Here is a 27,748-nt window from a genome sequence, read left to right as displayed (position 1 = left end):
CATCATGCCAACAGTCTGACAATGAACCACTGTGTTGAACCACTAAACCAAGTGTTTCAACAATTCAATCAAAACTGACAAAAACACACCAAGCCTGTTAAAACCTATGAATGGCAATAATCATTCAGTTTTCTAGACACATAGAGATACGTTGATAAAGAGGACACAATAAGCAAGTGTACAGTAAAGGATGGTACACAGTGGCAGAGTCATGGATGTTTGTGTGTACATGTGCACCACAGCCCACAGCCTCACCACCGCACACTTATAAACAGCAAACACAATAGGAATGACATCCAAACACACGCAGACTGTTTTCACACACACTGCCAGATGCATTCACTCAACTGCTCACTACTGTAGTAAACAAGCGGCTGTCACATGAGGTTAGGTCAGGATAGCACGTCAACAATGAGACAGCCATTGAGACAAGAGATTTGAGCACGTTAGAATAGGAAAAATAGGGACGGTTGTTGCATTGCTTTAAAGGTGCAGTAACTGATTTTTACTTTTTATTTGATTGATTTAAAAATGTGAAAAACAGAACTGGTCCATTTTAAACAGTTTGTAGCGTAGCGGTCCAAGCTTATTCTTCACATTCGTAATGCATTCCTCACATAGGGTGACCAGATTTACAAAATTCAAACCTGGGACACACCTGGGTTGGGATGGTATGTATATATATAAGTGTGAAAAGAGCGCATAACATTGTCCATTCTCAAGGTCATTTGTAGGTCATTGTATATTCTGAGGGACTTCTGTCGGCCCATCCTTTTGCTTTATGCTCATTTTTAAGCATGTTTTCTCGCAAATGGCAATATATTTCCTTCTTTACTGTTGATGGGGATAAAATTGTTCAAAAATGGGATGTTTCTTGTGTAAAACTAGGATAAATCAATGGTTTTGGATAAATCTACTGGGACATGGGGCACAGGGCTCAAAACTGGGACTATCTCAGGTAAATAGGGACATCTGGTCACCCTATCCTAGCATCCTAATTCAGGCAATAACTTTATAGGTAATGATAACAACAACTAGCAATAGCATGCTAACCACACTAGCATTACTTCCTGGTTCATGGACAAAAATGCTTTATAATTAGATGCAGACAGCACACAGTAACCACAATTTGTCCAAAGAGCTGGGGCAAAACTATGTATTTTTAGGATGAAAAAAAGTACAGCCCCTTTAAATATGCAGTACATATATATGCAGTAAGTACAGCCTCTTTAAATATGCAAAAAAAAAAAAAAAAAAAAAAAAAAAAAACCTAAACATTTGATAATATCAAATGCTCTCTTGTTCCATACAAAATATACCAGCATACAGTACCAAGCATGGTGATATTAACCATTGCATACACATGCTGTACCACAGTTGTGAAGCCTATACTTTGAACAACCCAATTCTCATGGTTTCTTATGGCAATTCTACACCTTGTGGAAAATCAAGTTTGAGTGCCTCTTAAAATCACTCTATAAAGATCCTAAAATCTTGAAAAACACATGCTTAATATTAGAATTTTCTTCTTTTTTTTTTCTTCTTTTTTTTTTTTTTTTTGCAATATCAGTTTTGTACATTACATTTTTAATTTTATTCCTTCCTGAGCATGTCAAAAAAAAATTCTGCTTAAAAATACTTTCTTCAAGTTCATTTTTTCACCAAACGTACAAGCAAATATTTTCAACATTACATTGACAAAAATTGGTGTGGCCGTGTTTATTTCATTAAACAAAATATACTACTTTGTCTTGTCCTTGGAGACTGTCTGACCAAGTGAAACTGTCTACAGCTCCTTCTAAACGTTGTTCTGACCATTAGGGGAAGCTCTGGTTTCATTGAGGAAAACGCAGCTGGGGTCTGGCCTTCAGAAATCTCGGCCTCCATGGTGGTGTCTCAAGTTGCTACGGAAACCCGCAAATCATACCCACAATGCTTTCACAACGCTTTTTCAAATCTCCAAAATTCTATCCAATTTCACTTATAATGATGTCCCAAAATCAAGTCTGTAATTTTAACTTTAGGGCTCATTTGGGCTTCACTCTGCTACAAAGCGCCCAAAGCAATTAGTGCATACCTTAAAAGGGTACAATAGAAGTGTCCATGGCTGATGGTGAAATTTTAACACACTACGTTTACATGCACAGAGAACTCAAGAGTCTGCTAAACAACCAAATTCAATTAGTCGTTTCCCCAAAACCTGTCAGACCACTCTTGTCCCTGTCTACAGAAGGTCAAAGAGCCCAGCAGGCATGAACGTTTAGCTAAAAGAAGTTCAGGGATGTCAAGAAATTTTGCTTTAGTAATAAAAAAGAGCATTTTCAGACATTTTAGGAATTGCCTTGTTACCAATTTATTTGCTCTCTCTGCAACTCACTGAAGCTCAGATACTTTTACTTAAACATAGCAGGCTAATACAATGCAACACACAAGCCCTATGGTGTGAGGACAGTAGTTTGTTATCACTGCTACATGTCCAAACACAATATTTTCCTGTTTCTAGCTGTTACCTATCTCTATGCAGTTGAATGCCTCTCTGAACCTGCTCCTAGCGTGATCAGACTGCACTGTTACAGTTGTTGTTATGGACCTCAACAGATGTGTTTATTGGATACTGAGATTCGAATCACGTCACCTCAGTCATAATTCCCGGGTTTACATGCATTTTGAATTTTTTTTTTTTTTTTTTTAATTGAACTCTGACAGTTATCCGCTTTTGCTGATATGCATGTAAACGTAGTGAATGATACATGGAAACCTGTCAAATTGAAGGTGTCATGAAGCTAGTACAGCTTTTATGGTGAGCTACTGCGGGCAGAATCTCCTAAATCCAAACGTTCCAAATCTCTGTGGGTGGGAGAAACCTGATGCATATGTTTATGGATGTCAGGCAGTGGGGATGCTGGATGAATATGCACGAGTTGGGAATTGCTGTTTGTTTTTGTTTGTGGTTCTCAAAACCCAGTCATTTTCCAAGCAAGTGGGCCTGGAAGCTTTCCTATCTAAATCTATTTTCCAAAGATATCAATCCTACCTGGCCAATCATATATGTTTATCTAACTATGAATTGGATGCATGTCGTGTTCTCTGATTGGATGTTTGTTTTTGAAAATGTACTGGACAAGAGTCTTTTCAGACCCTTCATTTTTTTTCCTTTATATTGCTATTCTGGACTATTGGATTTTCAGAATGCAAAGATTTCCTACTCCCAAATAAGGGGGGCAAGATTCAGTTTTCCGAACTGTTTACATAGTACTTCCATATAGGGACATTCAAAATGTCATTAGAACGTAGTGAGGTCATCTGAAACCAGCAATATAGAAACTGCAGTTGCTGTTCAGTTTGAGTAATATATTATCCGCGTCCTTTGCGAACTTATATGAACCCTGTTTATATCAATGCATTTCCTCTACATCTGCATTGAAAGAGGTCTGGCTAGTACACATCAAGTGTGTTTGCCTCACTTGGAATGCTGCAGATAAAACCATATACAGACAGATATAGTACCGCAGAGATGGACAGTTGTGTCTCCAGAAATACACTGGGCCCAACCGCACACCACACGTTTATGCAACATTCATCCTTCCCTTTCTACTCTACCAATACAACACACGTTGAAGCAGTGGACCATCACATTCCCAGTTGTATTCCAACCAATATCTGTCAGTCATCCAAACAGCAACAAGTATTAATCAGAATGAAACATGCTCCACTGAGAAGATCTTATCGAGAACCCACAACCGGCACTGCACTTCCCGTGTATATTCCCAAAAGTGCAAAAAGTCAAAGTTTGAGCCTGACATGTCAGAGTGCATGTTTGGAGTGTGGGGTGAAGTTCCTGGGATGTAAAATGCTCAAGGCAGTTGCTTGTCCAGGTTTATTTGTGGTCAGAACATCTGCAGGAACGACTTGTGTGGTACCCACCTGCCAAATACCATCAAGAGGGCAGAAAATGCAAAGAGGAGCCAGAGAAACACAGGTGGATTTATGGTCGAGTGAAGGCACAAGCAATATGGTTAACATAGACAAAAAAAAAAAAAATTCATATACCTCAACAGGGATGAAAATTGCTAAATCTGCTATTAAAACTGAGTTCTGAAACAAAAAAGCTAACTGTCAATGGCACCTTGAACATGTTAGTATGTTGTTTTTGTGTTGGTAGTGATCTGAGATGGGCATTTTAAGAATGTGGAAAAAAAATAATAAATATACATGTATTACCAGGTGCTAGGCTATTGCAGTGAACATAGACAATGGGAGGAAGCGTGCATACCCAAGTCAATCTGTATTTCATCTGAGGAACCCAGAGGAACCTAAGAAAGATCCACATTGGGTCAAAATGTCATCAGAATAAATGCAGATTGGAGTAAGCCTGCAGGCTTCCTCTAATTTTCTATGTTCACTGCATTAGCTTAGCACCTGGTGATGACTTGGAATGTGTAATATAAATAAATGATTAACTAGTAAAACATGCCCAAATAACTAAACACACAGCTCCAGGTTTGCATTTGGACAACAACAGTTACATTTCAATGAGATTCAGCTGGAAGCGCTGACTATCAATCCAGAGTGTAGACAGCTCTGGCCAGAGCAGCTTGACTGAGGTTTATACAGGCAGTCAGAAGACTGGACTGTATCCAGGACGACCGCAGACCTGGCCAGCATACACGGGAGGTGCCAGTGGCCAATCCACATGAGCTTATTGTGAGGTCATAATGTGAATTTTTAAATTCATGTGCATCTGAACATGTCCCAGTGGCCTTTACCATACACATTTATCTGGAGGGACTCCATAGCCTCAAAGGTCACTTTTGATCAGCCCGGCACAATGCTGTGATTGAGTTAACACAGTGCTGTAAACAGTAACCTCTTAACAGTCACAGCATCTTTTTCTTCACTAATCACCTCTTTTGTTAGCTTCTGGTTGCTAACCCTTCTGAAACATTAGCATAAAAATACCACATTAGCAAAGCAAAAGGTTAGGCTGTCACTCACTAAAGCAAATGCATTAACATTATTTTAACCCCACGTGACAGGCTTTTATTGCGAAACACAAACTTCATTATAACACATTGTTAGTAAGCTACAATATCTTATTATTCACATCATGTAGACTATTAAGTCACATTTGGATAGGCATATTAATTGTGTTAACATTTTGGGGATAAAATGTTGCATTTGAAAAGCATTGGTCTAGTGACATGCTGATTCTCCAGCTTTTGAGTTTTGCAAAGACTAGCCTGCAAAAATCTTAACTTGCACAACAAAAGAGGGCATGATGTGACGCAAACAGATTAGAATTAGCATTGTAATTACTCCAATGGCTTTTACATACATATAAGCTACATTAGCTTTCACTACAGGAAGGCTACTGTTAGTGGGTGTAAAGTATATTTGGGCTGGCTGAGCCTTGCTCCTTTAAATTAAGGCAAGAGACACCAGTGTTTCTCCATTAGCTTTGAACATACACAGTAAACTTAATACAAAATTTCTTATAAAAGTGTGCAAGTCATGGTGTAAAATTCATGGTAAAAATGACTATAGGTTGTAGGCTACATAATAATACTTTGGGAAAAATGTAAAACTTTTACAATTTTTTTTTTACCAAATTGCAGATATGTGGCTTAACTGACTAACATGATGTTCACACTGTGAAGTAATATTTCCAAAGAGTAAATAGCAATTTGCCATGGTATTTTATACCCTGTAATTCTTTACCCTCTAGCCTATAAGTCACTGTAGTTTTGGGTTTACCTCCATTTTTGAAACCAGTTACACTTGCTATTGCTCAATGAAAGGTTTTATTACGCTGACACTACACTAACTCATGAGAAAATTCAAAGACGAGCGATAAAATTCTTCATAGAGCAGGAGAAGTATTCCTTACACATCCGAGAAAAACCTGTCGTGATCAGCAGGAGAACAGCTCTGCTTCACTGGGCTATACGTTACATGGTAAACAGTCAGATCTAAGACTCCTTGTGGGTACACAGTTGGGACCAATCGTATGACAAAGATTGCTCAATTTCATCTTCTACCTTTTAAGTCATTGCATTTAGAAGTAACGTTGTCAAAAGAAGAAACAGATACTAATCGATACTGAAACTAGGACCAAAACTAGATACTCATTTGAGCATGTATCGATACTAAAAAAGCCATATTCGCAGGACAGAAATTAACCTTTTCTGAATAGCTTTGCAGTGATCTTGAGTATAAGACCACATAGAATAGTATATGCCCATGTACCACTATGGAACATACCTGGACGACTGAGGGATTACACAGATATAAGAAAGTACTATTATTTAAAGTTGAAAATTGCATTTTATTGTCTAAAGAAAGTATGTTTTTGTTCGGATTCAGTATTGAGTATTGAGTGTGCACCTTAGTATCAAAATCCAGTTGGAAATTTTTGTATCGTGACAACACTAGTTAGAAGATATTTTTCTTCCTCCATGATCCCTGAAAAAAGTTGGTAAGAGCGTGATATCCTGAAGGTGTCGTGTATCCAGATAGATGGACAGATAGTGTTGAAGAAATGTCAGACATTTAATATGAGACTGTTTGGTCAACACATCTAGTCATAAAGTGAGATATGAAACCGGTGAGTCTGATGGGAGGACATTAGTGAAGACATGTAGGACTGTATGTGTTACTGCAATCAGCCATAGACTAACACAGTGAACTCAGGAGCAGCAGGTGAGGGGAAGTATCACTGTCAGATATACAATATAATGGGTTATTGCAATGAAAGGTGTAACTAGAAAATTGATAGGTACAGACAAAGCGACAGTGCAGGCCAGCACGTCATCCATTTAACAAAAAGTAGTTTCATCAAATATTTATGTGAATACAAGCTTTAAGCCATGTTATAATGTTCCTCATCAAAAACATTGGAAAAATGGGGTTGTGTTTTGTTTCATTCACAAATTTGAAAAACCTTTTATTATTTGTCTACATCTCCAAAGCTCAAAATGCTCTGTTCCACCTTGTGATGTCACGAAGAGGTAGTTTTCATGTTAACAGCTCCTTTTACCTTTAGTTCAGCAGAGATGAGCAATTCCAGGACTGAAATTATCCAAATTATTCTAGTGAAAGTGTATGGAGTTTAAAAACACAGTGGACCTGTATTATCACATGACATCACGAGGTGAAACAGCCTTTTTTTCTGTTGGAGAGAAGAACTGAGAGAAGAATATGCATGGTTTGTGTGTTAAGCCTGTGTGAATGAGACAAAACACAACTCCAAGTATGTTTGAGATGAGGAAACAGCATTATAACAGATCTGAAAATAGTATAAACCATAGGCATCCTCGTGGAAATGTTATTGCCGTGCCAAGAATGCAACACAGCATGGCTTTATAGTACAGAGACAAGTAGGAGTAAGCACAAGTTACACGTCAGATCTGTAGAAAGGCTTTCACAGTAAAATCATGTATTTTTAAGGGATACTGAGCAATAAAAACAGCTGCAATGTTTGATGTCATGCCCCCCATCCCCCACCACCACCTGAAAAGTTACGCAGCATACCTGTAATGTACGCAATGTAGAAACCATGTCATGTAATTTTCCTTTAATCTCTTCTCCTATTAAAATCCAACTTTTACAACGCCGACACAATCACACCACATGCTTCCTGCTCATATCTCACAACATGACATTTCCTTGGACTTCGCATTTCGGCAGCTTTTTCCAACAGTCACCGTGATTCATCTTTTGTCCAAATTACAAATGAATATTCCTTAAGCCACAACTATCTGGCCAGACATCAAACTCCCACTTGAAAATCTCTAATGAGCAGAATAAATCAAGAGCGAGTTTTAGTTACTGCTGAAGTCTAACGGCAGCCATGATGGTTCAGAACAAATGAGATCTAATCAGATTTGCTGCCGATGTTTTACAGTGAAAAGCTGTCATCGTGCCAGCAGGTCCACTTCCCCCTTGTTCCACGATCTCCAAAACAAACCGGTCTTTTATGATAACTCATCTCAAAAACCCAAAGCCCGTTTTCTAGATCTTAAAACATTCATTGTCCCGTCTAGCACTTCACATTCGATCAAATTTACATAACCGGCACACTTATCCGTCATTACCACAGGGACAAAAGCTAGCAAGGCAGCATGGAGATTCTCATACTTTGTGACATAGTCCGTCTTGTCCAATGAGTTTTTTGTACGAGCTGAGCCAGCTGTTCCTCAATGACCTCTCCGATCTGACAGATAGGAGGAGACACTTTCCCATAAACATTTGCCGATTCAAGAATTGTTGTCTTTGATTTATTCAGCGGAAAAAAGAGAAAGTTCAATGTTTGAGGGTATTCTGTAATTGAAAACAGACATCTCCACTGAGTATGCAGCCAATCCTGACACTGGGTCAAAGAGATATGTTAGAAAGCATCAGCTAACCCCAAATCTTTAGTTTTAGAGATAGGGCCTGGCCTTTAGCAGTGTGGTCAGAGCCAAGTATAATTTAACATTTGAAAAGATTATTTTTAGGCCTCGGCAAATAATCAAAACATAGTCACGATCCAGATTCAGACAGATACCATGGGTGGACTTGTGATCAGAAACACATCTGAGTTTTGGTTAGGCTTAAAAGAACTTAGTTATGAACATGGCCAAAAACGATCAAAAACAAGGTTGACGTTAAACCATGGGTGAAATTATAGACTGGAGTGTATGGACCAGGCCAGATCTGACAAATTGAATCAAAAGTTAGAGAAGTTTCAACTCGGCACACTGGAAAGCAATGCTCAAATTGTTTAGATGTAATAGCAAATCTATAGTTAGATGTTGAGTCCAAGAGTGACAGTAGCCAAAAATAATTATATCCCATTGAAAATCCCATTTACTCAATATTTTTTTAAGAGAACAAAGAAGATTGGCTCAAACTATTGACTTGTATCTCAAAAGGTTTACCATGATACACACTGTGCTTCCCAACAATGCAAAGGTTACAGTTTTTATCAATGAAAAAAACAAACAAACATTTATTTATAGGTGCAGTTACATAATAGGTGTAAGGTCTGTCTTCTGCTTGTCTCCAGAGAGATTATTTTGTCTAGAATGTACCATAACGACTTTATTGCTCAAATTACCTAATAAAACCATTCATTCTTGAGTGGACTCGCCTCTCCACGGATCTTACCCAATGTCTTCACGGAGATAGATAAACCAGAAAAGTTACACAGAGCACCCTTAAAGCTTAAGTTGTTTGCAATGCACTACAGTTACAAGCCAATCGCACCAAGTACAAGCCCGTCAAACTGTGGCGTATAGTGTAATGATATCTCTAATCCAGGAGTCACACTTTGCGCCTCTAATAGCCCCTCCAGGGACTTTAGTCTGCACGTCGGCCCTTCTCCTCCTGAATGCAGCCGGCATTCCTCCTCCGCTCCCATATGCACATACGCTGAGGCCGGCATTCATCGCCCCTGCATGCACCATTACTCCCAGTGATGGCAGCAAAGAAACAACACTTTGAGTAGACGCGCTGGTGTGCAGTGTCCTGTGGGTTTTCTGACAACACGGGCGGAGAGAGCGGGCCTTCACGCCGCTATTGTTGTCCGCACAAGGCCCACTTAGTCTAATGGGTTGGGCCGGGCTTTGACAGACTAGGGGCGCCGTGCAGCAAGTAAGAGCAGCTGATTGGAGCCAGATTAGAGGTAAGGTAAGAGAGTGTAATTACTACAGAGGTACAACAGGTTTTTGAGAAGGTTAGATTAGGTTTTGTTTTGCATGGAGGTAAAGTAGGTGATAGGTAAGATTAATCGCAATCAAATCGAAATCGCAGTTTGACTGGATGTAATATTTTTAAGTATCTAATTTCCTCCACAAACAACTAATACGTTTAAAATCAAATTGGATCCAATCGATTATGGTATTTGAACAAAATATGTCATGCTCCAGTACATATATATTGTATAAGCAGCTCTTGAGGTCAAAATAAGTCCACTGCGTGCTGTCTGCATATAATTATAAAGCATTTTCTATCAGATAATCAGGAAGTGCACACCTCTTCGCACTGGTCTCTGAATAGACTGGCCTTGCAATTCATAAGATAAGTTTGAACAACGGCAAATCATTTAAACTGAAATAGTTTCGCATTTTTTAAGTAAAAATCAGGTACAGCACATTTAAATAAAAGGTACACTTATTGCTCATTACCATAGGGTCAAAATGATCAAGGCAGTGTGGAGGTTTAGTATTGCATTGAAATTAAAGTAGAAGATATTCAACTATTCCTCCGTATCAAGTATCCTTATGGTGCAGAATATTTATCTTTTTTAAGGATTAAAGGGGATATATGTAAGAAAAAAAAAAAAAGAAAAAAAACTTTTATGAGCTTTTAAACATGTTTTATCTGTGTTTCCTCATTAGTTAATTTCCTCAAAGGTGTATTTTAAATGCTTCATGCATGTTTGAGTAATCCTGTATTGTCCTGCATTTGGGGCTGGAGTGCTCAGAAAATGCGTCTTTTCACCTACCCCCTATCTCCACCCATTGTCAAATAACTATTTTTCAACAACAAAAACAGGTCCACTGCTCATTTCGGTTAAATGCTACTCAGTTTTGTAGTTTTAAAAATGTTTTCTTTAAAGGTATTGTCACTGCACTAGGATCAAGAAAAGAAAGCCATTGTTTGTTCCCCTCTTCATACAACAGTAAATCATCAAATAAGATTTTTTGAATGAGAATAAATACCTACACCAACCTTGATCACTTGTTATATTATCATACGGTAGAAGAACCAAAGGAGAGTTAAAAAGACAAACAGAAACCTTCCAGAACAGAAAAAGGCAGGGCATCTTAGATTGAATGTGATTCTGCCTGCACCGTTAAACCCAGTGATGCAGAATTATGTCGTCCAAAAAGTCCTTATAGCCCAACTACATTTCAATGGTCCAGTTTTAAAAAATAAACTCAAGTCATCCCCTGCTTTTCCTTGTCTTTAACCACAACGATATCCCTCATTTATTTCCCCATCCCTCAGGACAACTGCAGTTAGATATATATTCATCTTATTCTCTTAGCTCTATAGAACAAGTAAAAAAACAAAAAACAAAACTAAGTAAAAGTACCAAGTTACAGTCCAAGAAATCACTCAGAAGTGGAAAAAAAAGGTAACTGGGGAAACCTGGCTCAAGTTAAGAGTAATTGTATGAGTAACTGAGGACCAATGATTTATAATTTCAAGTTAACATGGGCTAATTGGAAGATCAAGTAATGAGCAAAATCTGGTATTTTCAACAAAAAAACTAAATGAAACACAAAATGAAGAAGAAAAAAATCCTATAGGGAAGAGGAAATGTTGAATTAATTTTAACTAGTTACTTGTAGACTTACAGTTGGAAGAGTAACCAAAAAGTTACTCACTTAAATGTACTTCTTATCTCTAGACATTTAAACTATGTACTCAATAGAAGAAAAGGGAGATCAAAAATATAATAATTGATGAGAATGACTTTCACAATATAGTCAACTTCTGACCTGTACAAATCTAATTATAGCATTTTGGATTCAACATTGGAAAAACGCTATTACAATTTACCTACCCCATGATTAATTATTTAATATTCCTCCATCCGTTAACGCCAAAGCATTAAATGGCCAGTGAAAACATTGGACAGCCAATCAGAGAGCATAAATATCTGACTGTAGTTGTAGCCTGATAAAACAGTGCTTCCAGTCAGGAGTGAGACAGTGGCGCTATTTCTCTACTGTTCTTCACTCAACACAGTCTATCAGTCCATCGCACACTTGAACAGACCTAAAAGACTTCAAATGGAACTACCCTTTTCAACTATAACAGAACTGTGAACACAAGTACTGTTTAGTGAAGTAGTTGAAAAGACGGAAAACAGTTGCTTGGCTAAAGTACTGGTGACAAAATTTGACCTAAGTAAAAGTAGTAGAACATTTACCCCAAATAATGACGTCAATTATACTGTAGTAACATAACTAGTATTTGTCATTAGTTATATTCCACCACTGTGTGACAAAGTGGGCCTTTGTCTCTTTAATACCACCATATTTTTTGTATTATTTATTCACACATTTGGTCATTTTCAATAATTTTGCGATATACAACTAAACAGAACCACCGCGGGTTTGTTACTTTAAAGATATTTTATTTGGGTATATTTTGTCAATTCAGTTACGTACATCAATCTACTCTGACCTGAATCTCCACATGGTCCAGACACAGAGGGGACGTGCCCTAGGTCAGCCATTTTTAAAGGTTTGGGAGTGAGCATGGGCTGGACCATGTGGAGGGGAGAACTGAGTTAAGTTTTTTTTTTCTTTTTGCTTCAACGTCTTTGCGTATGTTGTAATGTTTAAGTGTTTATAGTTTTATTTTAAAGACTTTTTAAAGGCCCTAATTGGTAAAGCAGTATAGTATGAGATTCTGCTAAAGTTGCACCTACCATACCTGAGAAGTAAATAGTGTTTTCCTGGGGGCGGTGCTTCTGAGTTGAAAGGGTATAAAAGCAGGGCAAGCCAGTCTTTTGGGGAGACCATCAGCGTAGCCGGGTATACGTGGGGTGTATCTGCAGTTTCTTAATTTCTGTAGCTTTTGCAAATATGTATTATTTTTTCCACGTTTTACCACAGTGATTGAAATAAATTTTGATAATTGGGGAGTTTTTCTGAGTCCGCCTCCTACTTCAACCACACCAGGCCAGCTTCCCCACACACAGATTTAGTGAAATATTAAGCAGTCTTTGAGAGCCAAGCAGGTGGAGACAGAACCTCACGATTGTTGATTGGACTTCGGGTTGAGTGTGGAAATGACAGAGAGCCTGGGGAGTGGTGCACGGCTGGGGCACTAGGATTCATTGTTGGGGTCCGTGACAGCTCTGATGATGGGAGCTGTTCTTTCTTTATGGGGCCGTTGACAAACACAAGCTCACCCACCCTGCTTCCTCATTTTCCCTCTTACAGCCGCCATGACAACGAAGCCACTACATCAAAACAAAACCACTGTGTCACCACTTTGAAATAACGTGCAAGATTTATGATGCAAACAGTTAGTAAAGTTCTCTGTTACGGTTTCGGGCAACGTTGTCAACAGGATTGAGCTCCTCTTTGCAAGAAAGTAGAGGAAAGGTGAGAGCACTTCCATTGGGATTAATTAACAGCATACAGCAAGCGTGCCTATTTTGTGTTTTATATTCCAATTGAGAAAAACAAACCAAAGGGTCTCCTCCAAAAAAAACCCCAAAACTATAGATGTAATTATGAAAACCTGATTATTTTAAATGTTTTCCATTAGTCATGCATGCTGTCATATTATTTTGAGCAATATTTGTGCAGTTAGACAAATTTTGGATCTTGAGAGTCTGTATTTATCAATGCTTTTCTATTCTTATTCAAGATATCTGCAGCCAAACTTCTGTCAATAAAAAAGTGTGGTTTGGAGTAGAGTTTAGACTTCGGAGGTTTGACTATATTTTTGTGTCAAATGGCAACTGAAAAGGAAAGGAAATAGATTTTTTATGTTAATAATAAAAAAATCAATATCAAATAAATATGAAGAAAAAATGTGATTTATTTGGCATGTTGTCCAGTCCAAGCTAAAACTCATTTTGTGTCCACCGCTACTATCCTCACACTGACGCATTGACAGCTAAATCAAACTCACTCCCACTAAATTAAATAACTGGGTGGTTTTGCTATAAAAACAAATGTGAGGTTAAAGCCACTCATATTGTACAATGGAATTCTGTCCAGGGAGCAAGGATAAGTAAACTTCCGTAACATGGATTTACAATATTACAATATTAAACCCATTATAAAAGACACTGATACATGATTGCTGACATCCTGCATCCTCAGTACAAATGCTAATAAAAAAGTGGGTGGTTTATCTTCTTATTGGCGTGAATTCAGCAGGCTCAACTTTAAAATAACAACTGAGGGAGGCTGTCAGTGTTAAGGTAACTACTTGTATGTAATCCCCCCAGCTCCTAACCAGCATTAGTCCAAATTCCTCAATAATACGCAACATGATTTCATAGTGACTGGTGCCTTTGAGAGCTGTTTGCGGTGCTCAGAGGGGTCAGGTTGGGGCATGGTTAGTCGGAGAGACAGGCACAACTCAAGAACAAGGAGGGCTTTTGCTCCTGATCGCGGACTCGGCTCATTAACATCCATTTTTTGTTAATAATAAAGGACAAGGTGGAGGATGTTTGCACAGCTGATTATGAAACACCTAATTTTCTCCATCCAGGGAAATGTAGATGGGGGGGTGGGGAGTTGAAGGTCTTGTAAAATTTTCTGGTTAATCTGTTGAGACTATTAAAGGTGCACTAAGTAACTTTTATTGTGGAGGGGCATTGAGATTGCTTTGTACAGAACAAACACGGTATGGCATTAAACTCCAAAGACACAAACAGGTGACCAAAGTTGCGGGTTGGACCTTTGCAAAGTTGACCCCACTCTCAGTGAGATTTTTTCCAGGTATTTTTTAGCAATAAAAACATTTGTAAGTGAATAAATGCAAGATATATCTTTTTAATGCCAGCGTGGAACATTCCAGACAAAGCACTAACATCTACATGGAGACAAGCAGTGGTGGAAGAAGTACAGATACTGCAGCAAACAAACACTCGCGTAAAAGTATCACATGAAAAAATCTGCTTAATTAAAAGTATTAACGTACCCCTTTAAAAGTTGATTTAAAGAGCAAAATGTTGAAGTATTTTATGCAGATTTTGAGATCTAATGAAGCTTTAAATGCAGTGATTTTGATAAAGATTTGTGTAGAATTTTGTTCAACAGAAACAGAAATTATGAACATGTTAAACATAAACCCTCAGCCTTATTAGCAGACATTAAACAATAAATGATAAGAGTAAAAGTATCGGCTACTCAGTGTATTCAAGAAAAGTACAGATACCTACAATTTATACTTAAGTCCAGTACTTTACTACTTTTACTTTGTTATGTTCCACCACTGAAGACAAGCAAGTGGAAGATTTTATTGTTTTTTTTTAAATAAATGAATATGAAATAAACAGAAATTTTGCTGGTCAGTTTCCAACACTCACTAATATATTATATATATATATTCTAACATGACCAAAAGGAGACGACTTATGTGCAGCCATCTCCTTTTGGTCATGAGATGAGAACCTTAGCAACTAACCCCATTACTGGCCATTTTGATAATAAGAGCAAAACAAGCTCAGAATTAGTGGTATAAGTCACCAAATGTGTTTGTTATGCAGGACAACCCTATGTAAGCAAATAGAACTCACTACCACATCTGTGCGTCATTATTTGAGAGTCATTTGAAGAATTACCCCTATAACTACCACCAATTATATCTTCTAAAACATTGTAGTCACTGATTCTGGTTTAGCTACCTTGTCAGACATAGTAGCTGTCAAAGTGCACAGTTATTTTAATAATGACAATTTGTTTAACTGTTTTGGCAAAAACCCATGACAAGTCACATGACAGCAAGCAGCAACACACATAAAATCCACTATTCCTGAATGGTTTAGGGTGGTCAAACATATCAAAAATCAGATACTATTCGATACTAAAACTAGTACCGAAACTAGATACAGTGGTCCCTCATTTATCGCGGGGGTTACGTTCCAAAAATAACCCGCAATGGGCGAAATCCGCGAAGAACCTTTATTTTTTACAATTATTACATATGTATTAAGGCTGTAAAACCCTTATCACACACATTATACACTTTTTTAAGGCAGGCATTAACATTTCTCTCTTGTTTAATTAATTATTAATAGAGACTCACGTGTATTTCACAGTTCCTCTGACCATCCGCTGTAGTGTCGTTCAAAAATTTATGTAAATTTGGCTTAACGCAATCTGTGGTGTGCGGGAGATGCAGCACAGAGGAGATCGATTGACGGTGGTCTGCAGTCCCTTGGCAGGTAGGGACGCAGAACACAGAAACACAGAACTCGGGACGTGTTCATACATTGTAAAAAAGCGTGTAGAACTGCACTGGAAAAATCCGCGAAACAGTGAGACCGTGAAGGGTGAACCACGACACAGCGAGGGACCACTGTACTCAATAGAGCAGGTATCAATACTAAAAAAGTCAAATTCACAGGGCAGAAATGAACCTTTTCTGAACAACTTTAGAAAGATGCATGAGTATGAGACCACATAGACTAGTATACACACATGGACCACTATGGGACATATTTAGACAACTGAGGGATTACGCAAATATTAACACCACATGGTTATTTAAAAGAAAGTACTATGATTTAATGTTGAAAATCATGTACTATTGTCTATTTTTTAATTATCATCGTGGTATCAGAATCTGTATTGAGCCTATTCCTTAGTATCGAAATAAGCACAAAAAAAAAATAAAATCCACAAATGTTGAACCTCTTGAAAAATATAAGCTTTTCCCACTGACCTGAGAGAAGTTAAGTCCATTCAACGGATGACACTGCTCCTCCACCTTCTCCACCGCTCCGGTCCTCTTCCTCATCCTCTCCGCCTCCTGGGCCAAGTATAAGTCCAATACTGGGACCCCTCGAGTCTTTATATCGGCCTCCGTCAAAGAGTTCACCATAAGCATCACCCAAACCGGTCTCTTCCTTTCCCAGTTTCCCGCAATGGCATTGAACAGGTAATCTGCATACAGCCCTTTGCCTCTCTGGTCAGGGGTCATCCAGGAGGGCATCATGAGCTTCACATACTCCAAATGTCTCTTCAGTCTGCGGTATATGTCTCGTGGTAGAACATCTTGTAAGTTCTCGCCCTGGGGCAGGAGCTGACAGCTGGTCAGAGCGGAGATGGTGTAAGGGTCAGTGAGGTCCAGTTCAAAGTAGACAATGTTGCTCTCCTGGAAGGCCTGCTTAGAGTTGTCGGGTATGTAGTCCCAAACGCGGGTGTAGGGGACGTGGATGGTGCCATAGAAATAAGAGGGGGGGTCCCGTTTGATGGTCCACAGGAAGGAGTTGAGTTCGCTTTGCTGAGGATGAAGAAGAGACAGGAGAGAGTGAGAACAGCAATTATATGTATGGGATTATATGTATGGCAGATTTTAACAAATGTATTAATTTAGCAAAATGAGCTGTTACAATATCCTTGGTAAAAGCAACTGTTTATTTCAGAGGTATAATTGATTCACTTCTGTGATTGTTTTTGATTAGATCAAAGTCATAACCAGACCATGACATATGTTTAAAAAAGAAATGTAAAACGTCCATCTTTTGTAAAACAGAGACAACTCATTCCCAAAATAAGCATTGTTGTGAGTGTCTGTGGTGTGCCAATGCTGCATACTCAGTCAAATGAACAAATAGCTGGCCTGTAAACTGTAAACTGCTTTTCTATCCTGTAAAATGACACCTAGTCTATATGATTCATTATGATATAAAAATATTTTGCAACTAACTGTGGACATCAACACAATGAGAGAAGTTAAGTCCCAAAAGTCAAAGTTGAATATGTTAAAATTAAAACACTACATTGTGACTGTATATCTGCATAAAATTGATTTTGTCAAATAAAAAGATCAGTGCATAAACTTAGTACTAATTAAATAGTAGCTTTGCATGTGTTGTATTTTGTTAAATCCACAATGTCTTCATAGTCCTGGTCTGTGATTCATGTCCTGCAGCCTTTCAGTCACACTAAACCGTCTGACACCAAGCAGCGCCCAGGCTGTTTATTAGACCGACTGTTAACACACTGATAATGACTTATTAACAGGTCACTTAGGACCTCAGCACAAAAATAAACAATACACATTTTAGACTGGAGTGGACTGTAACTTCCTGTGTTAATGCAAAAAAAAAAAAAACACACAAAAAAAACATATTGACAATGTTTTAGGTTTATTCTGATGGAGCTTTGGGTTTATCTAGTTTTATTGTATCAGTTGTATTAAAGATTAACTTAAATCTGGCAGACAGAGGCGTAAGCAGGTACAAGAAAAGCTGTGGAGAAAGTTGCTCTTGCTTGACACCAGGATCCTAAACCAAACCTCTACCAAACCAATGTGTGCGTAAAAGCAGGGGATGTGCGTGGCAATTATTGGAGCACTTCTCAACAAACTTTAAAGGTGTTATAAAAGCTCACGTGCTGACTTACTTTCTTATTGAGTTCGCAGTTCCCCGAGTCCTTGAGCCACTGGTCAGCCCGGACCAGCAGAATTAGACATGACTGAATGAGCGCTGCCACGGTTCCCCGCATCGTAGCTCTCGGTGGAACAACGTGGAAGGGAGCGTGTTTGCTTCACACACAAAAACAGCGCGTCACTTGCACTGTTGATGCACCCAAAAGCGTGTAAAGTTACGTTCTATTCCTACAGCTCCATGTGGCCGCGCAGGACATGGTCACGTTACTGGCCGTACACGGGGCATGGACCGTGGTTGCCGTTTCATGTGTCCCACCGCGACGCGAAGACATCGGAGTTAGGAGGTCACATCACCCACTCAACCCGCTCCCCATCTCCTTTATAAACTCTTTGAACAAACTTTCCACCCAAGTCGAAACGCTCCAGCAGGTCCACGTTGCGTCACTCTACCTGTGGCAGAGCAGTGTTTGTTTTTAGTTTGCGTTTAAAGGAAAACCGTGCGTAAAAGCCTCTTGAGTCGCGTCCGAAGTGAGTGAGTAAGTAGTAAGCTGGTTGTAGTTTCCAGAGAAAGGTTTTCAGCCTGCGCTCCCTCGTCTCTCCCCCTTCGGCGTGTGTGTGAGCATCTTTGTCGGCCATGCAATTCGACCATAGGCTACCTACCCCCTGGGTCGCCCATCCCTCCCTCCACTTCTCCCAACACACGCGCGCCAACCGCAGTAATCTGATTAAACACCACCGCGGCAGAAATGTTGCATCAAAACAAACTCTAAACTGGACAGTAACGATTAGTAATACTCTTTATTGATTATGCATTGTGTTTGAGAGGAAGTGGAGTTTTTGTGGAGTTGAAAAAGACTCAGATAACCCACCGATTTTCTGCAGACTCAAAGTACATTTAATTAACGTGGCTTGTTTTACGCATGCGTTTCTTCCATTTTTATATCAGTAAATGTGTAAATGGTATAGGTGTAGGTGGTATTTTGCTCCTATATTCCTCATTCTGTAGTATTTTTTCCCACTGTGATGCCTTGGAGCCGGGTGCCAGTGAGATCCCAGGAGTAGATTGTCATGGCCCCGCAGTTAATGCCAACAAACTGCGTACATTACCATAAGAAAGAGCGCAATAACAGCTCTTTAGCAAAAGCAAGAGTGAAGGCAGACATGCGGGCGAATAACTCCACCTCTTTATCAGCTGGCATCATGTCGCTCTCAAATCAAATGTAAGGAATTCTCAGAAGACATGTTTGGCCTGTGTGGCAGCCAGATGATCAACACCTGTGCCGTGCGTAATAACTCGACTGGTAGTGGGTTTAACTAGCTTGTGGTCAGATCTCTGAAAATTAGACTACGTGGAGTCCCTAACACCCCCGGGTCCCATGGTTCAGTTCCCAGGTTCACGCAGGGAGCAGGGCACATGTTGTCAGACGTCTGAGTAAATACGAGGAGCTTGTTTACGCAAGGAACAGCCCCGGGCCGTATTTTGATCAGCGAAAGTTTGCAGACAAATAAAAGGACCAAAGAGATGATGAACCTGGCTGCACTCTCAAGATATGTTTTCTTGATCTGTCTGGTTAGGCTAATGATGAAAAAGCTTATTCACTGTGAAAACTAATGCTTTCTACGCACTGAATTATGGGATATTGTATCAAAAACAAAACTGATATCAAATAACATGAATATGCAGGCCTAATGTTATTTTAAAACCCACTCACCTTTGTTTTTGGTCGGTTGTTACAGCTCCCTCTTGTGGACATGGCCAGACACCACGTGCACTGTGGTTTTGAACAGCCCATACTACAACCATTTGATCATAAATGATTTTTGTTTTTATTTCGTTCTTTTATGAATGCATCGAATCCAAATTCTACTTGAAAGCATGCCAAGACAACAGTTACAAGATTTTCCCCCTTTGGCTAAAGGCCTTGTCTGCTCATAGACTTGTGTTAACCAGCCTTAAACCAGCCTTAAACCAGCCTTAAACTAACCTTAAACCAGCCTTAAACCAGCCTTAAACCACCCTTAAACCAGCCTTAAACCAGCCTTAAACCAGACTTAAACTAACCTTAAACCAGCCTTAAACCAGCCTTAAACCAGCCTTAAACCACCCTTAAACCAGCCTTAAACTAACCTTAAACCAGACTTAAACTAACCTTAAACCAGCCTTAAACCACCCTTAAACCAGCCTTAAACCAGCCTTAAACCAGACTTAAACTAACCTTAAACCAGCCTTAAACCAGCCTTAAACTAACCTTAAACCAGCCTTAAACCAGACTTAAACTAACCTTAAACCAGCCTTAAACCAGCCTTAAACCAGCCTTAAACTAACCTTAAACCAGCCTTAAACCAGACTTAAACTAACCTTAAACTAACCTTAAACCAGCCTTAAACCAGCCTTAAACCAGCCTTCTACCGCTGAACATGCGTTTCCGGGGTGTGGAAACAGCTGTCATAAAAGTCATAAAAGTCATAAAATTGACCTAAATGATTTGTGGCTTCATTAGCAGCTATTGTTAGTTAAATGTTTGAATTGTTTGTAATTAAGTTGAATCACATTCATTATTGAAACGCCAATATTCACCTCACCATGAAAATATTACTCTTAATGAAAATATTAACATCTTGTCCAGTTGACAGATTTAACTTTGGGTTTTACTGTGGATCAGTCTTAATGAAAATAAAAGCTAAGCGTTCAGAGTCAGTTTCCTATTTCTTATTTTATTTATTTGTAAAGGGACAGCACATATTAATGAACATTTAAAATTTTAAATATGTAAATATTATAGACAACGGGGCTAATTTCCATCTTTAGTCCCACAGCAGGTTGATGTTTAACAGTCAATAGGTCAGGGAAAAGAATCGCAACAGGAACACAAAAGCAAATGTGACACACCAGCACACTATACACACAACACACTCTCTGTACATACAATTATAGAACAGTTCATCTGAAGTTAGTTAAAAGTTAAACCAGCAGTTGTTGACACTGGACACAAGTTTGGGCATTTATGCCTCATATAGCGGCTTGTCAGGACTTTGAAGGTCTAGACTTGTTTTGTGGAATAAGATGAAGGCAATGTCGAGCTCTCATGCTTTTTATTTGTGTATCTGTAAGGGAACTTAAAAAGGACACCTGCAGCTGCTTCCGCGTGCGTTTTGCCAAAGCTTTAGAAGCATGTTACTTGTGAAGGGGCATCTGTTTGAGCGGCTCTCGCTCACATGCACACATGTTCTTTATTGTCTTCACTTAGCAGAGGCTGTTTCATATAAACACATATGCCCCATATTCTTCTAGTCTGCTGTAATTTGCATGAAACTATGAATAAATCACAGTGTCAGCGGCATAAATGCTTCCATGCTTTCTAAACATGTTACAAAACATAGCATTCTTCTTCATGTCCACCTTCTGAAGCCCTGTCCGTTTTATCTCATTACTTTGTTGTTTTTTATCATTGTATCAAAAGCAGGCTTGTTTTTGAAGTCTCTGCTGGACTTCTGTGACCTGTGTCAATGTTGATCCCACACTACATCTGTACATTTCCACTTGAAAGTGTCCGTTTGTTTGGATCAAACACAAGTGAGCACTTCTGAGGGCTGTAGAGTAAACAGTGTAGCAGCACCATCAAAAGGCTCTCACAATATGGACTTGATTACATATGTTTGGTTTTATGGAGCTTCTGAGGTGGAGGATGTATTTGATCCTGTCAGGTGTCAGCCAGGGTGTTTGTCTTTTATTCTCACTGGAAAAAAATATCATATTGGCTAGCAACATCCATGTCCGCTGCTTTAAAGTGACCACAGGATCCAAGTTTCCCATAAGTGGAATGCCAGATGGATTTATTTGCTTGTTGCACTTAGTCAGACATAAGAGGAGACAGTAGTAATAAAGGCTTCCAGGAACTCACTTTATCTGACTCAGTCTACATTTGGTCAGTCATATTTACTGGACTACAATTTGAAAAAAAATGTTAATAGTAATGATGTCCCAAGATTCTACCCTAGCCACTGTAGCTTATCGGAGAAATCAAACAAATCCATAACATAACTGTGCCTCAAATTTCAGTGTCAAATTTTCATTTTTTTTAAGAATAGTGATCAGGTTTCTTTATGCAAACACGCAACTTTCAAGCAGACTATCATGGATTTTCTCTGGAGTTGAGATATCTGATCAATAATACAGTTGCATCATCTAGGAAGGATAATTATATATAATCGGTAACAATTCATACAGTGGCTGCCCATTGTATGAATAAACAGTATATCAACTTATCGTTCAATACATGACTGATGGAACAATCATTTTGAGGGGTCAATATTTATTGTGGGAACTTTTTCTATGTACTAGTAAGAAATATTTGTTCAATTTTCTGCAGTACGATTAGATTTGAGCTGTAGAAGTTTGAATTATGAACTTCTATGATTCATTACACAAACTAATTATCGGTACTTAAGTGTTGCATTTGGAATACTTTTTGGAGGGTTTATTCTGCTTTGTGTTTTGGTTTCAATATTATTTAAACCAAAACACAATATATCACAATATTTAGTCCTGCAATATATCACACTTCAAAAATTGTTATTGTGACAGGCCTATGCCCAATGCAACAAAAATAAACACAAAGATACCAGAGAGCATGATTCATCTCAAATCCAATTCAAATATCTCTATTGGTTTATGTCTCAAAGTTTTGCCAAGTGTTTTTGTTATTCTTTTAAGCTGCGGCTGGCTCAGGGTTTGATAATTGCACACTGGTTTCACACAACTTCCTCTTCTTTTACATAGTGCTAATTTAACCTGACCAATCCAGTGACGAAGCAATGTTTTTTGTGGAACTTTGACGTAATCCTACCTATTTGATCCTACTCTAATGGCTTCTATTCCTTTCCTCGCTCAATTTCGCAGCAAACCACAAAATGAGAGCCTTTTTTTGATACTCAACAACGCGTTCGATGATTTGTCCGGCGTAAACATCTAGAGTTTCAGATTTTGAAAAACAAACATGAAACTAAAGACATGAGAAGCTGAGTTGGACGTGGTTGCTGGGTGACGGAGCAGTTAGTCAGAGAAAGACTCCACTGGCTCAGTTTGATGAAACGTGTTCTGGACGTTTGGAAGAGCCACAAAATATTCCATGTGAGACTCATGTTGTAAAAGGGCACTCAGCTTCCTGGTGTGGTTTTGCATGTTGTGGTCATTCTCCTTCCTTGTCTATGTGCAACTATTTGATACTACTTCGCATATAGTAATCCAGTCCTGAACATACTCCGTAAATAGCATTACATTTAAGAGCAATAACATCTCCATGGAGTCAAAGCAGGTGGTGGACCCTCTGCTGGAAGTGTTGCACAGTGCACCTTTAACATGGAAACAAATGCCTTAAATGTGGTTCTTAAATTGATTATAAAGAAGTGTCTGTCTTTACCTGTAACTTCCAAAACAATAGCTGGCAAAGAGTATATGCAATAAAGATGAGTTGGATGCTAATTTAGGTTTTTTGTCACTTTCCAGCTTCAGATGTCACTGTTTGATTGTGTGATGAATACTAACAAAACCTCATGTTGACTTGTTGTTGCAGATTTCTTTATTTCCACATGCGTCACATCTTCAGGAAGACTGTTCTTGGATTTAGCTGCAAAAAAACTGTAACTCTGACTCCTCGTGTTTAGTCTTGACTCTGGGCACCAGCAGGAGGCCGTTCCCTGAAGTCCTCAAATTGTAAGATGGTTCATACGGCACCGAGGTACATGAGATGGAGCATGGTGCTAGGCCATGAGGAGATTCGTACACAAGCAGGACTTACGTACTCTATGTGCTTGTACTACCTGGTTCTAATCAGGACCCGAGCAGCAGTTGGAGGATTGTACCTAAAATAATTGTTTGAGTCATTTTTCAAGGTTTTTGCGAGAACAAAAAATAAACTTCTTAAGCTAATGAGAAGAATTTAGCGAAGGGGTGTCCAAGCTATGGCCCGAGGAACAAATGCAGCCCTCAGACCAATATTTATTGGCCCTCAGGCCTTCAGTTGAACTGGCACAATTGATCATAATTAGTACTTTTTATGCCAAATTTGAGTAATCCTACCAATATAACCTAAATAACATCACATTGCATTGTCATACAGACCTAATAATAATATTTCAAGCATTATTTAAATTATGTTAAATGCACCCATCGGAAATATTCACTGTATTGACCACTGATCTGTGGCCCTCCGTATAGAATATTTTTCAAGATATGGCTCTCGGTGAAAAGAGTTTGGGCACCCCTACTTTAGCGGTTTGTGTTTTTTGGCTGTATTAGGTGTATTTTTTTGGGATCATCCAAGGACGGATGCAATGACACCTACAGATGCAACAGGGTGTGAAGAGAATGAGACAAAAAACAAAACAAAAAAGACTTATGCTATTGTGCTATGAGACCAGCAATAATCAGATGATACAAATCTTGTTTCCAGTGGAGGTTATCTTTTGAAATAACATCAGCGCACCTGTCCGTCAGATCTCAGGCTGTCCGTCCAATACTCAGTTTGAGTTTGATCAGCTGCTGTGGATATTACACTGAGGAGAAATCTAAACTCATTCTTGTGTGATGTTCCACTGTCACACATTTATTACCTTCATAATTCCACTGGCTCTGTCTTTGTGATGACAGCTGCGCTTCACTCGTATATATGTCTTCATCTGCTGATCATCTGTCAGCACACGGCCGGCGACGGAGCATTTCTCACATTCTGGGACAATATGAGTCACAGGTAGAAGGTCTTTAGGGAACAAAACTAAGAGAACAACGTTTAAAGCAGTTGTGTTTATTTTACAGAGTCCAAGAAGATGTTCATAAACATTGCAAAAGAACATTAAGATTTTTGCCAAGTAACACAAGTTTGCATAAAAATCATTCATCATCAGGGGTGGGTGGTGGCAACATGTCAGAATGAAGCTTGCCCTCTCGCTGGTTTTATAATCAGAAGTGAACCTGGGTTGCAGATAGAGAGCACATAGATGTCTCATATAAACCTCCGGCACAGAACGTCCACTGAACTGCGGAGGCTGCACTAGCACTGATTAATGACTGGCTGGGTCGTGAGAATTCAGATCAGAGAGAGTCCTTTTAAGTTTAAACCAAGTAGATTTAAGCATGTTTTTGTAATTAGGAATAAATCAACATTAGAATTCAGTAAAACCTATTTTTCATTTGAACATCAGATCGAATGAGGAAGCTACATACTCTACCGACTCTAAGAAACATGTTTTTTTTGCTATATTGCTTCCCCGTAGTGTTTCTACTGTAATACTAATCCATCTATGCAAGCTCTCTGTCTGACCTGCCCATACTATTCCCCTGGCTGTCAGCGATGATTAAAAGCTCCATGATCAATGAGTGTGTGGAAGTGATGCTGTAAGTTCGAAAGCTACATCACTGTCTGTGGACCATAAATCACATATGTGCAGCCTGACTGGAGCTCTTTGTCTAATGCGTGTGCCCGGCCCCTAATAGACACCTGTCCACTGTCAGTCCAAATGACTAAACTGGATCTGGCAATCTTTTTCCATTAGCCCCCATCTCCATCACAGCAGAGCCGACGCAAGAGGTTCGAGGGGCTTAGGTCGGCGGCTTACACTCCAATCAGAACTGGGGCACGTCCAGAGAGAGGGAGAGGATGGAGTAGTGTGAAGGAATGCAGCTGTTCAAATAGGCCTTTGATTTAGTGGTCACGGCAACGGGGTGACTCACCGACTCACTGACTGAAGAGGTCCCATACCCTTCTGCCCTAGGTTGACTTTAACCAATGAGGCTGCATGACTGGGTAGTATTGTATTTATGGGTTTCCGCTTCCTGTTATATGTTGCCATTTTGAAGACAACTGACAACTCATATGATATTGTATTTTGAATTGTTAATTGCAATGGAAACAGTCCTAATCATTTAACCTGGCTCATGTCATATTGATATGTGCGTCACTTTGAATTGAGTTCTACACATTATCAATCTGGATGACAATATTTTACCAGGCAGATAAATGAGTACAAGACCATTATTATCCAAAACATCATATGCAGAGATATTACCTCCAGAACTTTGCCAGATTTCCATGACTCTGAGGGCAGACATGAAGTAAGATGTTTTTGCCTTTCTAACTGTTGATAAAGATCCATTTTTTTTAATTTCAAGAAAAAATGTCCAATCCAAATCTGACCTAGTTGTGGGTGTGAGTTTTCCAGGCATTTCTTTCCCTAATTAACTTAAACCAAGAATTGTTACAGTTTTTCATTCACATCTTTCTTTTAGATGCACATCAGTCAGCAATTACATTTAACGTAATAAAAAGAAGACCATATCAGGGTCAGGAAATGCTGATGTTAACCCGATGTTATCACTGTAATACAAGTCAGAGATGAAGACTTGTTCATTGAAATGTTTATATGATTTTCTACCTAATTGGACAGTAGTTGCTAAAATCCAATGGGAAAATACCATTTGCTTTATAATTATGGGGTTTGTTTATTAAGTTTCTTTGTCAATGTGAAAAAAAAAATCAGCTACAGGGTTTATCGGCCATCGGTTACTCTGTATTCTAAATAATCATTATCTCTACAGTTCATTAGAGGTTGGCTGACTGCATCCCGTGCCAGCAGGAGTGGAATTTACAACAGGAACAGCCTCGGTTGGATCTAATTCATTCATCATGGTCGATGGACATGGACTTAGATTTTTCCCACTGTCACCACGAAGTCAAGGCGCTGCTCATGAGACTGGCTCTGAGTCAGTGAGAAGTTGTGGTTCTCTAGTTCTAGGTTCTCTGTCATCTTCGCTTCCAAGAGTAGACATCTGTCACCGTGAGTCAAGCCGGCGAGCGATGCCATACTGTAAAGAAATTTAAACTCCACCAGTAAAAAAGATGTAAAGAAATGTTTTATGAACTTTAAACGGATGTGATCACACCCGTTTTAAAACTTCAAAATTTACACACAAGGGTCCAAAAAGGAGCCCTCGCTTAATATTGCAGTAGCATCATAAGAATATTTACACCAGCTCTATATTTCTTAAACTTGTAACTTTTATTTACTGACTCGATCGAGGGATTTTGGGGGAAAAATCTCCTGTAGTTTTTGGAAGTCACTGTGCTTGGAACACGGAAGCAGAAGCAGGAAGCAACAAGGAAGTTATAATATAGTATTTATGTGGTTTTAATCTCACTCAAATATGGGTTTCAAATTTCTAATCGAAGAAGGTAATTTAATGAAATAAACATAATTCTATTACTAACTAAAGTTATTCATAATGTATTACCTTTTCCTTTGTAAATGCAGTTTAAACACTCCCCATCAAACCTTTCAGTTCCTTCCAAAAAACGTTTCCATTTTTCATTTTAGCTGATGAGTATGTCAACAGATGGAACATGAGGTTTAGGTTTCCCCTCTGCACCTCTCACCTGCGCCTCATTCAAGTCAAGCCAAAAATCTGCACATCAAAACTGGTTGGCCCCTGACTGAGTACACGCTACACTAGCTTAGGTATCTAAATCTACACCACCTGTCAGATTTTTTCAAAAAAGTCCATCAGATTTTACATAAGCGTCAGGAGAGGGTGTATAATGAGGGACTTGTGTTAGGCCTGAGTGAGCTGATTGAAATGTAAACAAAATGTACCAAAAATAGAATGTTGCAGTCA

The 27,748-nt window shown here is 39.0% G+C and overlaps 1 protein-coding gene across 1 annotated transcript in view; it reads right to left on the bottom strand.

The window, feature by feature from the left end:
* Positions 1-18,499, bottom strand: part of trabd2a (TraB domain containing 2A) — a 66,952-nt gene extending 48,453 nt beyond the window's left edge. Inside the window, exons 1-2 of the mRNA XM_033976296.2 lie at positions 18,096-18,499; positions 16,411-16,971 (exon numbers count right to left, since the gene is read on the bottom strand). Of these exons, the coding sequence (XP_033832187.1) occupies positions 16,411-16,971; positions 18,096-18,197 (663 nt within the window). The 5' untranslated portion in view covers positions 18,198-18,499. The remainder of the gene's footprint in view (positions 1-16,410; positions 16,972-18,095) is intronic.
* Positions 18,500-27,748: the final 9,249 nt, after the last annotated feature.

The sequence above is a fragment of the Periophthalmus magnuspinnatus genome, chromosome 12, assembly GCF_009829125.3.
Source record: "Periophthalmus magnuspinnatus isolate fPerMag1 chromosome 12, fPerMag1.2.pri, whole genome shotgun sequence".
NCBI classification, from domain to species: Eukaryota; Metazoa; Chordata; class Actinopteri; order Gobiiformes; family Gobiidae; genus Periophthalmus; species Periophthalmus magnuspinnatus.
Note: the sequence above shows the minus strand (reverse complement) of the source record. Positions and strands in the feature narration are given on the sequence as shown.